Consider the following 18,678-nt stretch of genomic DNA (forward strand, 5'->3'; position numbering starts at 1 on the left):
TTAAGAAATGAAAATAATATTGACAAGATTAAAAATTGCATACACAATATAAACTTTGAAAGATTAAGAAAGATTAATTTTGACATATAAAAATTAATTTAATAATAATATATAATTAATTTAATAATAATATATAAATTAAAAAATGATTTTAGTGAAAGAGGATAAAATATGGTGTGAAAACTTTATTATAGTCTATGATAAATCTTTATGATCTAAAAGTGAAAATTAGTTTCCCACCATGGAAGACCTACATGGCTTTCCCATGCTAGAATGAGCCACCTTTGGAAGAGAAATAAAATTATCATATGATATGGATTAGTGCAACATGTATGCTCTAGGAATTATTCAATCACTGTTGCTTTGTACCATGGGATTGGTAGTACCCCTCTACTTATTTAAACATTTCTAAGTACTCAAAGACACACTCCACTCAAATTATAGTATAAATGAAACATATATCATGCTAGTTAAAGTACTAGTTTATATATATAGTGAACATATTTTCATTCTAAAAAAATTAAATATAAGCTAATAAAAATAAGTTATAAGTTCGTAAGAAAATAATTGTTTTCAAAAGTTTATTTTATCTCACGGGCTTATAAACGATGAACTACGTACAAACTAACTTTTTCCTTAAATGACCAATGTTAGTAATTTGTTATTAAATTAATATTTTGCACTTTGTTCGGATTTGAACACATGTTCTCCGACTCATTTAGCTCTTAGTTCAAACAAATTGAGTTACTCACCCTATCTATACTACAAACTTTTTTTTTTAAGAAGCTAAATTAGCCCACCCAAATTGGCGCCAGAGAGAATCGAACCTCATACCTCAAGAGGAGCACACTCCCAGGTCTCAAGCCAATACCAATGCACCAACCCAAGTGGGTTTATCTATACTACAAACTAATTTATTGTGCTTACCAAACAAACTTATAAACTTGTCCGCATAAATTGTTATTTAAGAGATTTATTTTAATTGTATGAGTTTATAAATTACAAGTTTTATATAAGCTCAAAATTATCTTTTGCCATTTTAAATACTTCCCTTATTTCAAAAGAAAAGACGGTTCAATAAGTAAAAAGAAAGACTTTAGTTCAAAGTTCACTTATTTTCCTTGTTAAGTTTGTGCATCATGTGTGAGATGGAGAATTTTGAAAGTGGGGAACATCGGGTAGATCCATGCATGTATGCATGCACCGTCAATTTCCTTACTATTTCACCATACATGTAAGAATACTTGACTTTACCCCATGCCTTGTCAATTTCCTTATAGTTGCATACTTGGATCAACTTAATCATATGATACCACATATATTATTTATAGCGAATATTATTTATATTTTTAGCTTTTTTAACTTTTTATGTGAGTGAAATAAAGATAACAATTGATTTCTACATGCACGGATTATAGTTGGAAATGTCACAAACTAAGTTTCATGAAATTGTTTATGTTCTTTTTTATAGCTTTCATTTTCTTTCATGATATTTTTGTCATGTGGGGCTATTGTTTTACAAGTCCAAATCAGAAAATGTTGGACAAAGTAATACCAGATGAAAATTTTCCTCCACCAACTTTATATTTTTTTACTGATTATTTGTTACATAATGTTTATTATACTCTCCCATGATTGTATCTTCTTTACTTGCACAGAGAGTTTTCAAAGTCGGATCTCTCAATTACAATCGCAAACTGTTACTTTGTGGCTATGCTGCGAGCCCATTTAATCAACTCCTCTCGATCCTTAGTGAACATATTAGTCACAAAATGAGAACTTGTATCAACTTCTATTATCGGAAGCTTACAATTGATAGGCTTCACTTCACTAACCGGCTTAGATTCATCAATTTCGAATACAGGTATAGCCAGCACTATAGCTCTCGACGGTTTAGATTCATCCGCCATAACTACAACAACATACAACGCAAAAATAATAATTAGACATATATCTTTGTTTCATGAGAAGATTTCAAATTATCAAACACATATCAACATAATTTAAGGAACATAATTTATACAACACAATTTAAGCAATTAAGCCATTTATACAAGATTTCATAAGCCAATGCACTAAGCTGCGCAACAAATTTTTAGGTCACGTAAACTTCGCTACGTGTTTACCGAAATTTTTCTGGTAAAGTTTCGTTTAAAGTTTATAGCCAATCATTCGGTGACTAGAAACCGAAATCTTTCAAGCAAGCGGTTAACATTTTCCGAAGCTTGAGTCATTCGGTTCATATAAACCAAAGTTTTATGTTTCAATTTTTTGATCTTTTTGGGGACAAAATGAGATTTCAGGGGGGTATAAAAGAAACATGAGGGGTGGGAAGAGAAACTTTCCATGTGTTGTCCTTAAGTATTTGAAGGCCCACTGGGCTTCCCTCTGAATATGAACCTAGACCCAAAAAAGTCATGTCTTGAACATGTTGGATAGTAATTCATTCTTATGGCTGGTATTACTACACCAAACATCTCAAAAGTAATTCTCCTAAAAAATATCTTGTTCCAAAGTCAGGTCTGTATAAGTTATGGATTATTCATTGTGCTGCTTTTTGAATAAGTGGAGAGATCCCATTGCCCAAATTTGTGGAAATTTATGTGTCGCATAAAGCAACAATGATGATTGAACAATTTTGCAGCATGAGGGATTTTAAATCAAATTACAACTCTTGGAATGATGAAATGCTTAATCCACATAAGGAATATTCACATTCATTAAAGAAATTATTAGCCTTTGCTTGTTAAATGTTGAATGATCAAATGGTAGATAGTGAAAACATGGAAGAAGACCTAACAAAATACATAGAAGAAGAACATAGAGAAATGACAGCTTGCGTGTGACACAAGCTACTGAAACTTCTAGACAAAATTGACGGTTATAACTGCCTATCAAACTCTAGATCAGAAGATCCAAAGACACGAGTTGCAACTTGCAAAGCTACCCTTTATACCAGAATCACCCGCCCCTCATGGGCTGGGCAGGGCCATGGCCCGCTCCAGATTTTTTAATTTTTTTTCGTAGGTAAACTACGTAGCTCGGTTTTAAACCCCCGCGAAATAGTATTGTAGTTTGTCTGGTTTCTGGTTTGTGGGGGTTTCAAACCTCTGCTTTTTGCACGACCCACAATTCTGTATCAGCTTTCCAGTTTGTGGGGGTTTCAAACCCCCTCTATTAGGAAGTGTACATCCTTATTTAGAGGTTTATTAATCTCATTTAAATTGTTCTGATTTTTTTCTCTATTATTAATAAGTAAATTTTCCTTTCTAATTTACTTTTTGAATGTTCCCTTAAAATGTTTTGTTGTTTAATAATTTATAGATGTTTTAAAATGTACAATTTATTTTGTCAAAGTATTCAAATTTATTTTTTTTGAGAAAAAAATACTCAAATTTTTATTGAAAATAGGGTTTTAGTGTATAAAAATTCATGTTTGATCAATCGTTTGTTAAATAATTTTAATTTTTTGTTAGAGAAATTCATATAATATTATAAATATAAATACAAAACTAATTAAAAAGTATCAAGTTTACACATGAATTGACTTAAAATATATTTTAAAATTTTATTTATTAAAATTGGTAATGGTTAATCTTTTGACTATTTTGAGATATTCATATTAGAGACACTCTTAATATGATATGCAATTTTTTTAATGATTTTTTTCAAGGTATTCAATTTATATTTATAGCGGCCCTCCCCAACTTTTTGGGCTAGCTCCGCCACTGACCGGACAGATTCTAAGCAAGAAGTTGAAGTTGTCATCCACCGTGAAATAGCTTAATTGAAGCTTCTTGAGAATCTCGACTTTACTCTCAGCCAGTTCCACAATAGTAATTTGGATTGTTCCACAATCACTGAAAAATCTTTGCATTCCTTGCTTTCTAAAATGATAGATCAATAACTAAGGTTGAAATCTCAATTTTATAAAAAATCCATAAAAAGGAATCAAACATCTATAAATCAAATTTCCATAAACTTGAGAACAGAGTTTCAGAACCCTAAAATGAGATATCCATAAATAAATCGAAAAGTTACAAATTTATGAAACTAGTAAATACATATGATAAAGAAGGTGATAGTGAGTTAAATGTGTGTGAAATTGAAGGTGATAGGTTGTGGAATGCTGTATCAGTGGGTAGGAATAGGGTGAAATTGGATTCTGATTCTAATTTGGCATCAATGCCGAGAGTGGAAATGAGATTGGTTGCTATTGCTAAATCTTCAGAGTTTGTAATAATGGTTGTGACATTGAGGGGTAAGGAGGGAACTGAGAAGAAGAAGAAGAAGAAGAAGAAGACGATGAGGGTGATTTGTTTTTGTGCCATTGTTGAGTTGAGTTGAGTTGAGTTGAGTTAAGTTTGGAAGAAAACATTCATCATGGTTGGGTTGGGTGGATCCTATGTAGCATGGGTACTCCTAAAATGGTGAAGTACCCGTACCGGGTACGTATCAGTACCGGATACTCCATGGTACTCGTATGGTACGCACCGATTCCGTACCCATTTTTATTTCGTTGATTTATGATGATGAATAGGGAAAAAACATATTGGCTGTTGAAAAATCTCTTAAACTATTATAATTTTTTATTATATTTCAATTATCTATCATTTTTTATGAAAATAGTTGAGACGGTAGACAATAAAAATTAAATCTTCAAAGCATGATGATAATTCACTTAAAAATAATTTTTCTAATATTTTATACTAACGTACCCGTACCTTAAATTTTCTAAAAATGTCGTACCGCGTACCAGTACCGGTATCGGATACCGGTACCGTACCCGTACCTAGGCAACATAGGGTGGATCAAACGCATTGTCTGAAATATTTTAGAATTAATTCATATCTCTCATCAGACTCGTCTTGGTGTGCCTCCAATAGGCCACAACACAACAGAGGAAATCATAAATTTTCTGTATAGGTAGATTTTTTGGTCTGCCCTCTTTGTTTTTGCTTTGCATTTGATTTTGTAAGCACATCACTGTCAAGTCTTCCATTTCAAGATTGACGTTGGATCCAGCATTTTTTAGTTACCTGTATGGTCCCTTTGCTGATTCAGTTGTGACTGTGTAATCTCATCTCATGTAGCGGTTTACTTTTAAATAGGTCAAGTGTTCTTTCTTCACATTTTGTATTGGATAGACCTATACGCATGGTTGGCTTCATTTTGTTGGGGCATTTATCTTGTATTGCCAAGAAATTCAGACTGATTTGAATTTTGTTGTACTGAACAAAGCAGCATCATATATAGAAGGAGGGGTTAAATACAAACGTTAAACATACATACGGCCTAACTACTCAACACATTCCACAACTAACTGTTAGTAATTTATAACTTTCCGACTCTTCATAATACGCACAATTGAATGTCACTGAATGGAATGGAATAGAATCCTATCCAAATTTTTCGTTTGCTAGGCCCGTAGTTAAAAAACCAACTTTCCTACGATTACGAGGTTCATTCGCATATGAAATCCAATCCTAGAAATATAGTATTCCACCCTTTTGTGATACTCAAGGTTTCCATACATTTGGAAATAGAAAATCTTCACTTCAAAAAATAGAGTAATACTTGAAGATGAATCTATCCGAACAACAGATGCACAAACCTATTTGATTTTTCAGCAAATAAAAGTTTTGAAATAGTTTCCACAAATTACAATGAGGGAAACAATAGTCATCTGTTTACTTCCATCTAAAAACAATTGCTGATATTGATATTGAAAAAAAGATAGACGTCCGTAGAACGAACATTGTTGTGACCGATGTAGTAGATCTGGAAACAGAATGTAACTAACTCTCCTTGGTACAATAGAAATCTAAGTGCCTCTCCCTTTAGAAAACGTGAACTTTAAAAATTAAATCATTCTTGTTTATCAGTTCAAAGACACAAACATCTCCCGGTTTCAGTCCACTTTCACGTAGAAACAAGCGCCAACCCGCTGAGAGGCGACGAGTATTTGTATTCTCGGAACAACGAAGCAGTTTCACATTCCATGATCTTTTTCCAATCTGCAACATCACATCCTTCCCTTTGTTCTCAATAACCCCCTTTAAACTTGGTACACCCTGCATAGTGTAAGATAGTATTATTAATCATTATAACTTATAATCACAATATAGCATATATATATATATATTATACATAAGACCGTATGAATTAACGCAAATGTTGTGTTTGAAACGGATTGAGATTCTCTCCGGTCAGAATTTCACCAGATAGAGTCTAGTGAGGATCTACACATGTAGTCAACATGATGAATGACTGAGATTTCACTGCAAAGGATCGGTTACCATTAGAAACCTTACCAGCTGATGACTTTCGACCACGTGATAAGTATTTATAAGAATTGTGAAAAAGGGATTGCTTGAGATGAAGTTTTCAGCAATTTCCTGAGCTCTAGCTTCCTTTGGCATATTTAGTGATGAAGTCCTTTTAGTAATGTTTTCAGTCTCACCTGCATTTATGTGTGGAATGTAATTAAAACAATCAAGAAACTCTTGGAGAGAATTTTGAAGAATCATGCAACTAAGAACTAAGAGATACTATTTCTGTTAGAGAATATATCTTTTGTACCTACAATAAAATATATGAAAGTAAATATATGCCAACAAAAATTATTTGGTACCATGACATTTAAATCATGTTAAGAAGTTCCACATTAGTTGCGAGATGTCCTTGAATATGTGTTCATAAGTGAGGGTAAACCTCACCTTACAAGCCAGTTTTATAACGTTGAGTTAGGCCTAACTCTTAACTCTAAGAAATTTTATATCGAAATGTAAATATCTAGTATAGGGTCACTCTGGTTTTATTAGCCAGTCTAAAATTTGACTGAAGTTGGAGAATCTTACATATGTTATGGATGAAAATAAAAATAAAAATAAAAATTGGAGGGAGTAAAACCAAACTATAGGTCCATATTATATTACTATTGCATAAAAGAGTTTTGTTAACCATTCATTTTGAATTAAAAGTTTATTTGAGAATTTCGTCAAGCCAATATAAAATAAATGAATTGAAAAATTGATTGATTTCAGCTATATTAAATGTGAATATTCAAGATAATTATATATAAATGAAACAAACGAATAACAAGTTGTGCCGCCAACATTTTTAGATGGCAAAACTAAAATATGAAATCTGTACAGTACATACCTCTGACTTTTTTATGTGGTCGAGGAGAACTTAATTCATCCAAAATCATAACTGATTCATCGTCACTATTTTCATCCAAAATCTTAACTGGTTCATCATCATTACTATCACCAACATTGTCATTTTTATCATCATCATCATGAGTGTCAGATGAAGGATCATAGTCTATTTCTACTGCACTTTGGCCAAGTATGAGTACATCGAACTTGGAAGTTCCTTCTTTATATTTAAACACAACCAAACTGCCATGTCCTAGAGAGTAATTTTGAGTAAAAGATTTCCAACCCTTTTCAAACCAAATCTCACCATTGATATTTTTCCAATAAACTTTCCATTTAGTGCCATCAGGAGGATTGATCAACACTGGATTTGATAAACCAACTCCATGACTCTTTGTAAACTTATTTGGTATTTTCTGTGAAATTAAAACAACCCCTTTTGGTCACAACGTACTACTCATCTAATCTAAGTAGAGAGAAAAAATTTATATTATTAATTATAATCCTAACTAAGTAACTAATCATAATCAACTTCTAACTATATATATAATCAAATTTCTAGTGCTTATGTATGTGACTGTAAGCGTAATTAATTGCAATTTAATAGATAAACAAACAAAAAAAAAGTGATAATAAAGTAGTAAATAATAGAAATGCTTACAAGTCTTTGAAGATTAGTTTGGAGGATGATCTTGAAGAAATGGATTGAGTGCTTGGTAGAATTTGTTCTAGCCATGGAGAGTGAGTGAATTAAGTATATTGTGTATAGTTTGATGTACTGTATATATAACATGAGAAACCAAAGGTCTTCATTTATTAATTGTTGTGCTAGTAATTAAGCTAACTGCCTCTTGTCATTATCATTATTACAAATAGCAAAATGTTAAACGGTGCTCCCGGCAGTGCCCCGGGGCACTAGTTAAGGATACAAATATAGAAGTTTTATTTCGTAAATTGTGCATTCAATATTTTAATGATGTGAAAAATTATTCTCTCTCATCATTAACTTTATCATTTATTTCCTTTTTTAGTATGTTTAACTAGTGCCCCAAGGACACTGTTTAGCATGACCCTTACAAATAAGAGTAATGTTACGTGGTGAGTAACGCTATCTCCCAAGAAAAATTAAGCTAACTATTTCTTTATATTTTAATCTTCACATTTATCTTGGGAGATAAAAGGTCAAGAATTAAATATATTGTTGAAAATTGAAGAATATTTTTACACATATATATGGAGAGTAATGCTATCTCCCAAGAAAAAATAGTTGTTTCTTATAATCTAATTAAAATATATTAAAGAAGTGTTAATTATTTCTTGGGTAAATAGTGTTATACCCCAGCAAAATAGGCGAGTTTTGCGTTACCCCTACACAATATTTTTTTGAGATTCCCTCCTGCAATGTCAAGATTCCTCCCCTGCAAAATATTTTTTTGAGATTCCCCCTGCAATGTCAAGATTACTTGCGTTACCCCCGGCTCAACAAGTGGGCATATGACATAGACGAATCTTGACGTGGCATGACACGTGGAAATTAATTAATTAATTTATTTTTAAATGCCAACTCAGTAATTATTTATTTTTTTAATTAAAAAAATGAAGAAAAAAAAAACCCACATTAATATATTGTGTATAGTTTGATGTACTGTATATATAAGATGAGAAACCAAAGGTCTTCATTTATTAATTGTTGTGCTAGTAATTAAGCTAACTGCCTCTTGTCATTATCATTATTACAAATAAGAGTAATGTTACGTGGTGAGTAACGCTATCTCCCAAGAAAAATTAAGCTAACTATTTCTTTATATTTTAATCTTCACATTTATCTCGGGAGATAAAAGGTCAAGAATTAAATATATTGTTGAAAATTGAAGAATATTTTTACACATATATATGGAGAGAATGTTATCTCCCAAGAAAAAATAGTTGTTTCTTATAATCTAATTAAAATATATTAAAGAAGTGTTAATTATTTCTTGGGTAAATAGTGTTATACCCCCTGCAAAATAGGCGAGTTTTACGTTAACCCTTGCAAAATAGTATTTTTTTTGAGATTTCTCCTGCAATGTCAAGATTCCTTGCGTTACCCCCTGGCTCAACAAGTGGCATGACACGTGGAAATTAATTAATTTTTTATTTATTTTTAAATGTTAACTCTGTAATTATTTATTTTTTTAATTAAAAAAATGAAGAAAAAAAAAACTTAAAAGTTGTTATATTTTTACGAACTTACTTAAAAGAATTTTTTTTTTTTACTAAAAGTTGTTATTATATAAAAAAAAAATATAATACATTTTTTATATACATATATATATATATATATAATAGCAAATACAATAATAATAATAATAGCTAATAATAATAGAAAAAAACAACTTCTTTTTTTACGGAAAATAGAAAGAAAGAAGATAGAAAGTTCGGTTTCATTCACGATGAAAATAGATTTGCCCTAACCCCCAAATTGAAATTGAAAACGAAGAACAATCGCTGAATATGAACGGATCGAAAACGAAGATGAAACCGACGAAAACCAAGAAGAATGAAATGGAGAACTCGAAGAAAGAAACGACGAAGAAGAAGAACGAAACTATGAAGACGAAGAAGAACAAAACTGAGTCTGTGATGAGGTAAGTTTCGATTTTTGAAAACTGAGTCTTGTAAGCTTTAATCACATAGTAGATTCGTTGTGTTTGTGGTAAGGTCAGATTCTCACAAAGCTTTGAGTATTCTTTGTTTATTGTGTATTGTTGTGTAATGTTTGTAGGGTACCCTTGTTTCTATGCTTTGTATACTTTGTTTTTATGTGTGCGGTTAAAAAATGGAGATAATGACATATGTCTTACTAAAAAATTGCATTTTTATGTTTCACAGCAAAATTGATGATACATTTAGTGTGGTTTTTCACCATGGAGGTCAATTTGAAAAGGAAGACAACAAAATATCTAAGGTTTGTTAGAATCAACAATTTTTTTGCAGCTCTAAGATTTTCGTTTGAACACAGTCTCTGCAAAATAAAAAATTGCTTTTTAATCTTCAACATGATTGAATATAACTTTGATTATTAGAGTTAACTTTAGGTTTTACTTCTGTCAGGTCACTATTATAAACAAAAAACATTTTTTAGAATCATTAAAAAAAGTAATATATTTGATCAATATAATATAAATTAGATGTATTATTTTTTCATTAAACCTAAAAAATGATTTTTTGTTATAATAGTGATCGAAGGGAGTAGTCTCTTAAGTTTTTACCAGATCATTTTTGTTCGACTAAGTTAATTTTAGTCTCTTAAATTAAACATTACATAATCTAATTGTTGTAGTTAAGTTAAGAGTTACACCAAACATCCTTAGTCCTTATCCTTATCCTTAATCCTTAATATATTAAGGCAATAAACACAATTACCGCCTAAGCTGATACAAATCGGATTTGGATCCTTTGCTTTTATTCCTCTATAATTCGCTCTCCAATTGCTTGTTTTGTGAGTGTGAAGAGAAAGAAATTAAAAATAAAAAATAAATAAGTGATGATGAGAGAGAAGAAATGACGAGAGATAGACACATGAAAAAAAAATTGGAGAGGGAATTGGCGATGAATAAAAGGAGAGGATTCAGTCTCATAAGTGTAACTCAAATGTAGCTACCAGAGACATTATTGGAGTGGTCGGGATTCGAACCCCGGATTTCACGTTTCTTCACATTTAAATGTGTGAGTAGGCATGGCAATGCGGCGGGGACAGGTTTTGCCCTCCCCAAACCCACACCCATAAAGTTCGGGTTTCCCCAAACCCATCCTAAATTCGAGCGGGGGTAAAAATGATAACCCCAAACCCATACCCAACGGGGATCGGGTATCCCCATCGAGTTTCGGGCATCCCCATTACGCCTCTTTCCACATGAATTTAGATTATATTTTAGTATTTTTTTATTAAAAAAAAAACTAAATGTCCAAAATTATTTTCTCTCAACAATATTTTTTAAATAAAGAAAAAAATAGAGAAAATTGTTTGTTTAATACTCAAATTAAAATAAAGGGTAAATAGTGTCATACCCCCTGCAAAATAGGCGAGTTTTGCGTTACCCCCCTGCAAAATATTTTTTTGAGATTACCCCCCTGCAATGTCAAGATTCCTTGCGTTACCCCCCTGGCTCAACAAGTGGGCATATGACATGGACGAATCTTGACGTGGCATGACACGTGGAAATTAATTTATTTTTTATTTATTTTTAATTGCCAACTCAGTAATTATTTATTTTTTAATTAAAAAAAAAATGAAAAAAACTTTTTTTTTTTAAAGAAACTTTTTTTAAAAAAAAAAACTTTTTTTTAAAGAAATTTTTTTTTAAAGAAACTTTTTTTTTTAAAGAAATTTTTTTATTTAAAAAAACTTTTTTTTTTTCGTTCCGTTCATATGCAGCGATTGTTCTTTGTTTTCAATTTCAATTTGGGGGTTAGGGCAAAGCGATTGTTCTTGCGTTACTATGTGATTGCAGTTTTTTTTTTTGGTTACTCTATTATTATTAGTTATTATTATTATTATTATTATTATTATTATTATTATTATTATTATTATTAGTTTTTTGGTTACTATTATTATTATTAGTTTTATTTTCATCTTCGTTTTTTTTTTTGTTACTCTATTATTAGTTATTATATATATATAAGAATTTATATATATATATATATATATATAATAACAACTTTTAGTAAAAAAAATAAAAACTTTCTTTTAAGTAAGTTCATAAAAATATAACAACTTTTAAGTTTTTTTTTTCATTTTTTTAATTAAAAACCCACATTAATTAATGAGTTGGCAATTAAAAATAAATAAAAAATAAATTAATTTCCATGTCTCATGCCACGTCAAGATTCTTCCATGTCATCTGCCCACTTGTTGAGCCAGGGGGGTAACGCAAAGAATCTTGACATTGCAGGGGGGTAATCTCAAAAAAATATTTTGCAGGGGGGTAACGCAAAACTCGCCTATTTTGCAGGGGGGTATAACACTATTTACCCTAAAATAAAAAATAAATATATGAACGTAATTTAAGAGATTGTTTAAGCATTTCTAATTTAAAAGAGGTGAAATCTAATTTTTAGTATAAGTGGGGCGGGTTCGGGGACGGGTTTGGGGTGGGTATCAATGTACTCATTACCCTCCCCAAACCCATCTTTTGAAATCGAGGAAAACTCAAACCCGAACCCAAACTCAGTCAACTCGGGTTATTGTCATGTCTATGTGTGTGTGAGAGTCTAGCCACTAGCCTACTTAAAGGAGAGATCCAAATATATACATCCCGCCTAAACTTTTCTGTCCCACCCAATTAATCCATCTATTTAATTCCCCCAATCAGTTGCAAGCCACAATATTTTTTTAATTCTATATTGCATGGCAGTATGCAAATCTATGTTGCCTGGGTGCGGGTACGGTATCCGGTATGGGTACCGGTACGGGGTACGTCATTTTTAGAAAAATTAAGGTACGAGTACGTTCCTATAATTTTTTTAAGGCTTAAATGCACTTTTGATCCCCCTATTTTAAAAAAAATGAAGTTTTGGTCCCCCTATTTTAAAAACCAACTTTTTAGTCCCCCAATTTTAATTTTTTTTGAGTTTTGATCCCCCATTCCATTTTAAGGCTAATTTTGTTGATGTGGCATTGTCACTAATGCATATCAGCGTCTATATGGACAAATTTAATATTCATGTCATTATTTGTTTTTAATTCAATAAAACTTATTTTATAAAATAATTTAATTAAACCTAAGAAAGTTCATTAAAATAAAAAATCCAAAAATTCACAACCTCTAATTTATTAAACCTAAGAAAAAACAAACAATCACAACATGGACATGATCCTCTTTGATTCATATCAAACAATTGTATTGAAAGCAAGTTTTGTGTTTCAAGAACCTTCAACTTTAATCATCATCCAACTTTATATAAAACCAATCTAGAATTAAACTTCAAACTTAAAACAATTTTTGGGTTTTCATTCAAACTCATTCAAAGTCATAGATAGTTTAAAGAGTATGAGTAATTTCTATTGAAACACAAAATCATCTCTAATTTCTTTTCGTTTTTAAAAATCCAAAAATTGTTGAGTTTGAACGGAAACCATAAGATTAGTGAAATCCATAAGGAAGGATACTCTCCGACGGTGAATAAAATTCTAGTAGTTGAAAGTTTGATAATTAGGGTTTCAAATTTCATATTTTATAAGATTTAACAATTATTATTTCAGTTGAATATATAATTCTAACAATTAAAATATTTTATAAATAAAGTTTTATTGAATTTAAAAATATATAATAATGACATGAATATTAAATTTGTCCACATGAATGTTGCCACATCATTAGTTACAAGGCCACATCAACAAAATTAACCCCAAAATAGGATGGGGGGTCAAAACTCAGAAAAAATGAAAATAGGGGGACTAAAAAGTTGGTTTTTAAAATAGGGGGACCAAAACTTCACTTTTTTGAAAATAGGGGGACCAAAAGTGCATTTAAGCCTTTTTTTAAATATAATTATATAAATCAAATAATAGAATTATATTGTTAAAACAGATAATTAAATTAAACATAAAAAAAAATATCACACCACACTTTAAAAGTAATTCAAATTGTTTAAAACATCAAAATATGAAATTAAAAAGCAATTATCTCAAAAAGAGTGAATTGTTTCCCTCTTCATCATCACTAAAAAGAGCGACCTCTAGTTCATGTTCATTGCGAGAAAGACTAGCAATTTGAAGAATATCAACTATATATTAAATAAATCTCATTCATCTCAACGAATATCCCACATTTTTGTTTCCCTTTCACTATAAGTATTACTATTTCTCTTTCTCGAGAGAAAACGAAGATTGGTATAAATAAAAACTAGATCTTCATATCTCTTTGAATTGAGCATATTCATTTTCAATGAATGAATTTCAGCGGCTACTTTGTTATTGTTTCTTAGCAGTAATAGCTACCTTTATATTATAAATAAATAAAAAACCTAAATCTTCCTATAAAAAAACGAATAAAAGAAAAAAGGAGAAAAAAAAAAGCATATTTTTTTGTATTGATGTACCACGCGCGTACTATAGGTTTACTACGCACGTACCCAATGCAAAAAAAAAAAAAAAACAAAACAAAACAAAACTAGGTACGGCGTCGATACGTGCCGGAAAAGTACCGTACGCGTATCGGTACTTGGTACGTACCCAATACCATTACTTTATTTAAAATGGAGTACCTTTGCAATATAGATAGAAACTCATTCATTATATATGGCTATAGAAGACTTTAGAAACCGTTTGCCTTCACGTAAAAAGCCCCACCGTCCTTCTTCTTAGGGAGTAAAAATTTTAAAATTTCTTTCTTCCCTGTATTCATTTGGCTCTTAAAAAAATATTTATTCCATTATTTTTTAAATATCGTTTGAGAATTGTGTACACTATTCATATAACTTATTTTGACCATTTTTTCTATTGATATATAAAAATAAATGTTCGCATATAAAAATATTAGTAATTAAGTTAGGGTCATGCTAACCGGTGCCCTCGGGACACTGGTTAAGAAAACTAAAAAATAAAATTTTTATATTAAAATAACACTTCTTAAACTTTCGAGAAATTGTGCACAAGTTTCAATGTAATATTACTATATATACCTCCTTAAATAGTGCCCTCAGAGCACTGTTTAGCATTTTCCTTAAAGTTATGCAGTAACATGTGTGTCGAACTACAATTAATAAGGAACAAAATGAGTATAACTTTGGTTCCCTTATTTTCACTTATTTATATAAATGTTTTTTTATATATATTTTAAAACCTGTATAACTTTGGTTCCCTTTATTTTGGTCCTTCTTTTAAATTTTTGTATTCAAAAATGGCGATTAACATATTTTAAATGACGTGATATCCAACCTGAATTTTGTAATTAAGCCAATTAACTTTTAGTCTTTATTTACATTTTATAGGGACTATTTTGAGGACTAAAATTATTCACTTTTTATAAAAATATTTTAAATTAAATAGGAATTATTCTTACAACTGAAATATTATGGAGGACTAAAATTTACATTAAAATTGCTTTTGTCAACAAAAAAAAAAATACCATTAAATTTAATAGAGACCGGACTTGAATAACCATTTGGTCATGAGGGGCTAGCTGGAGGATCATCCACATTGAAGTTGAAACAACCGTTGGGTCATGAGAGTCATGAGGGGTTGGCCGGAAGTTTTTTCATTTAAACACTTGCACCGCCGTTGGCCGTACTCAACAGGATACACCGTCTGAAAGACTTTTGATAAAAGGAGACGGTCGAACCAATCATTTGTTGAACCATTAGCTTTGATATCATTGTTGGGTCACAAGGGGATAGCGATACAAGTGAATTAGACATCCCATTTCAATTAGTCATAAAAAATTGAACCAAATCAGGAGTAATCTTTTAAGAAAAACTATTTAAAATAATTTCTTATATAAAAAAAAAATTGTTAAAATTTTTTTAACAAAAAATCTAAAACAAACGGATTTTTTTTTTTTTTTGAACCAAACAAGCTTAATGCATTTCATTAATCACCAATAGTTAAATACATGAAGGAATACTTTCAAATCTATGGAAACTAGACCAAGAATTGGCCGCCCTAGCTAACGTATGAGCAACCAAATTCACTTGTCTCCTAACAAACTTGACTTCATAGTTTACACCGGATAACATAACAAGAATGATATCATTAATGATTGAAAGAAACTCTGAATTACCACGCCGCTTTGTACGAATTGCTTCAACTAATACTTGAGAATCACTTTCGAATTGGACTCGCTCAAAACCTCTATGCTTAGCTTCATTTATCGCTTGCAATAATGCCCAAGTTTCACCCTCCTCTATTGATAAAATCAGTTGCTGCCATGCTGTGAATCCACCAGTAAACTCATCGGAGCTATTACGGAAGCATGCACCCATCGCTGTCCTTCCTGAGTCGACAAAAAATGATGCATCTACATTACATTTTAACCATTCTATACGAGGCTTTTCCCACCGGTCCGTGCTTGGAGGCGAGACATAATGATCATCATCACTTGGCAACTTATGAACTGCAATCCACTCATTCCACTGATCATATGCAGTCCGTCCAACTTGACTTTGCAGTCTAGCATTGTCATTTCATATTATGTCATTACGATTGTGCCATATATTCCAATGCAATGTATCCACTCTTCCTATAGTAGCATAGTCCTCATACCGGTATATGGAAAATACTCTATCGGATGCACTACCTTGTTGACACGCTGTAGACAGATGATAGTCCAACTGCTTGCCAGCTAGACCGAGCATAAGCACAGGTGAAAAAAGTATGTACATCGTCTTCTACATCCTCTTCACACCACGGACACTGAGTATCACATGTCCTTCATAATTTTATTTCTACATATCTAACATATTACTCCATCCGGTCCTTTTTATAAGAAACACTTTGGAATTTTTATTTGGTCATTTTTATAAGAAACACTTTGACACAATTCCATTTGTACCCTTATTAAATACAATCAAATAATTCATTATAATGCTAGTGCATTAATTAGAGAAGTCTATTTTCCATGCTAGTCAAAGGTTAGTTTTGGAATATAACATAAAATGTTAGAATCATTAATGAGAAAATTTACCTTCCTTGGTCTGTGTGATTTTGTCAAAGTGTTTCTTATAATAAGGACCGGAGGGAGTATTAATTTACTCCATTTACCATTATATATATATATATGGGGAGGGATCAAATTACGGTGTAACATTTGAGTAATGTTACACCGCTCAATAACGCTTTAACAAATACAAATTTTACAAAATCCATCGTTGGATTGAAAGCTTATATCGTATAATCATCCATATTAATTTTTACAAATATCTAAAATCGTTTGGTATGTTATTGAGACCAATCAAGATTAATGGTTTATGCGTTTTTATTGAATACCGTTCATCTTGATCGATCTCAATAACATATCAAACGATTTTAGATTTTTATAAATTCTTTATAAATTCTAACATAGATGATCTATATGATATAAATTTTCAATCAAACGGTGAATTTTGTAAAATTTGTATTCGTTAAAGCGTTATTGAGCGGTGTAACATTACTCAAATGTTACACCGGTGTAATTTGATATCTCCCATATATATATATATATATATATATATATATATATATATATATATATATATATATATATATATATATATATATATATATATATATATATATATATATATATATAGGGGAGGGATCAAATTACACCGGTGTAACATTTGAGTAATGTTACACCGCTCAATAACGCTCTAACGAATACAAATTTTACAAAATCCACCGTTTGATTAAAAGTTTATATCATATAGATCATCTATGTTAGAATTTATAAAAATCTAAAATCGTTTGATATGTTATTGAGATCGATAAAGATGAACGGTATTCAATAAAAACGCATAAACCATTAATCTTGATTGGTCTCAATAACATACCAAACGATTTTAGATTTTTGTAAAAATTAATATGGATGATCTATACGATATAAGCTTTCAATCCAACGGTGGATTCTGTAAAATTTGTATTCGTTAAAGCGTTATTGAGCGGTGTAACATTACTCAAATGTTACACCGGTGTAATTTGATCCCTCCCCATATATATATATATATATATATATATATATATATAAGTGCGCAAGTCTAAATCTCTGAACAAATAAAAAAAAATTAATTCAATTAATTAATTGGAAAACAACTAGGCAACAAATAAAGAAACATAATTTAATTAATTAATTAATTAACTTTTTGGGAAAAAGAAATAAAACTGTGGGAGTATAAAGAGACTTTTGGGCTTAACAAAAAAAGAGAGTTTTGGAAGGGATAAAAATCTTTTGGCGGGAATTTGTATTTCTATACATATAATTAGGGTAGAAAAAGAAAATGGAGTGTGAAACGCTAACCATTCGAAGAAGACGAAGAAATGTGGCAGCGGAAGACTACCGAACGAGATTCTATGCCGCATTCTCTCTTTCCTCACCAACAAAGAAGCTTTTGCAACATCAGAATCAATAGCTTCAAATCAACTTACAAATTTAACGAATTTGTTTACTCTATTTTTGCCTCTTGTGACGCCGCCGATTATAATGTCAACAGTGTCCATTTCGACATTCAATATGATACTCCTCAATTTGCTTATCATCGCAGTTTTCCACATGTAGTAAGATGGATCAACGTTGTTGTTCATCTCAATCATGACATCGATGAACCCTTGTAACACTCAAACTTCGTCGCATTCAGTGTGGAGGGTCTCTTTTGAATTAAATAGATGAAAAACTTCATTTCAATAAGATAATAGATGAAAAACAAAGTTTGAATTAAATATGTGAACTTGTTTTCCAACAAGTTGATTTTCATAGGTTCATAGCCCAGTTTACCGTGCTTAATATATGCTTGTATACACAGTCCTTAATTTATGACTTTCTTTCTGTTAACCAAATTGGAA

General features: G+C 30.9%; 1 protein-coding gene across 1 annotated transcript; it reads right to left on the reverse strand.

Moving 5' to 3' along the window:
• Positions 1–5,689: 5,689 nt before the first annotated feature.
• On the reverse strand, positions 5,690–7,972 carry LOC123887513 (B3 domain-containing transcription factor VRN1-like). The gene is made up of 4 exons (XM_045936840.1): positions 7,825–7,972; positions 7,165–7,579; positions 6,315–6,463; positions 5,690–6,074 (listed from the first exon to the last, which is right to left on the reverse strand). Exons 1-4 carry the CDS (start codon positions 7,954–7,956, stop codon positions 5,841–5,843), a joined length of 930 nt encoding a protein of 309 aa, XP_045792796.1. The 5' UTR covers positions 7,957–7,972; the 3' UTR covers positions 5,690–5,840.
• Positions 7,973–18,678: the final 10,706 nt, after the last annotated feature.

The sequence above is a fragment of the Trifolium pratense genome, linkage group LG5 (genome assembly GCF_020283565.1).
Source record: "Trifolium pratense cultivar HEN17-A07 linkage group LG5, ARS_RC_1.1, whole genome shotgun sequence".
Lineage (NCBI taxonomy): Eukaryota > Viridiplantae > Streptophyta > Magnoliopsida > Fabales > Fabaceae > Trifolium > Trifolium pratense.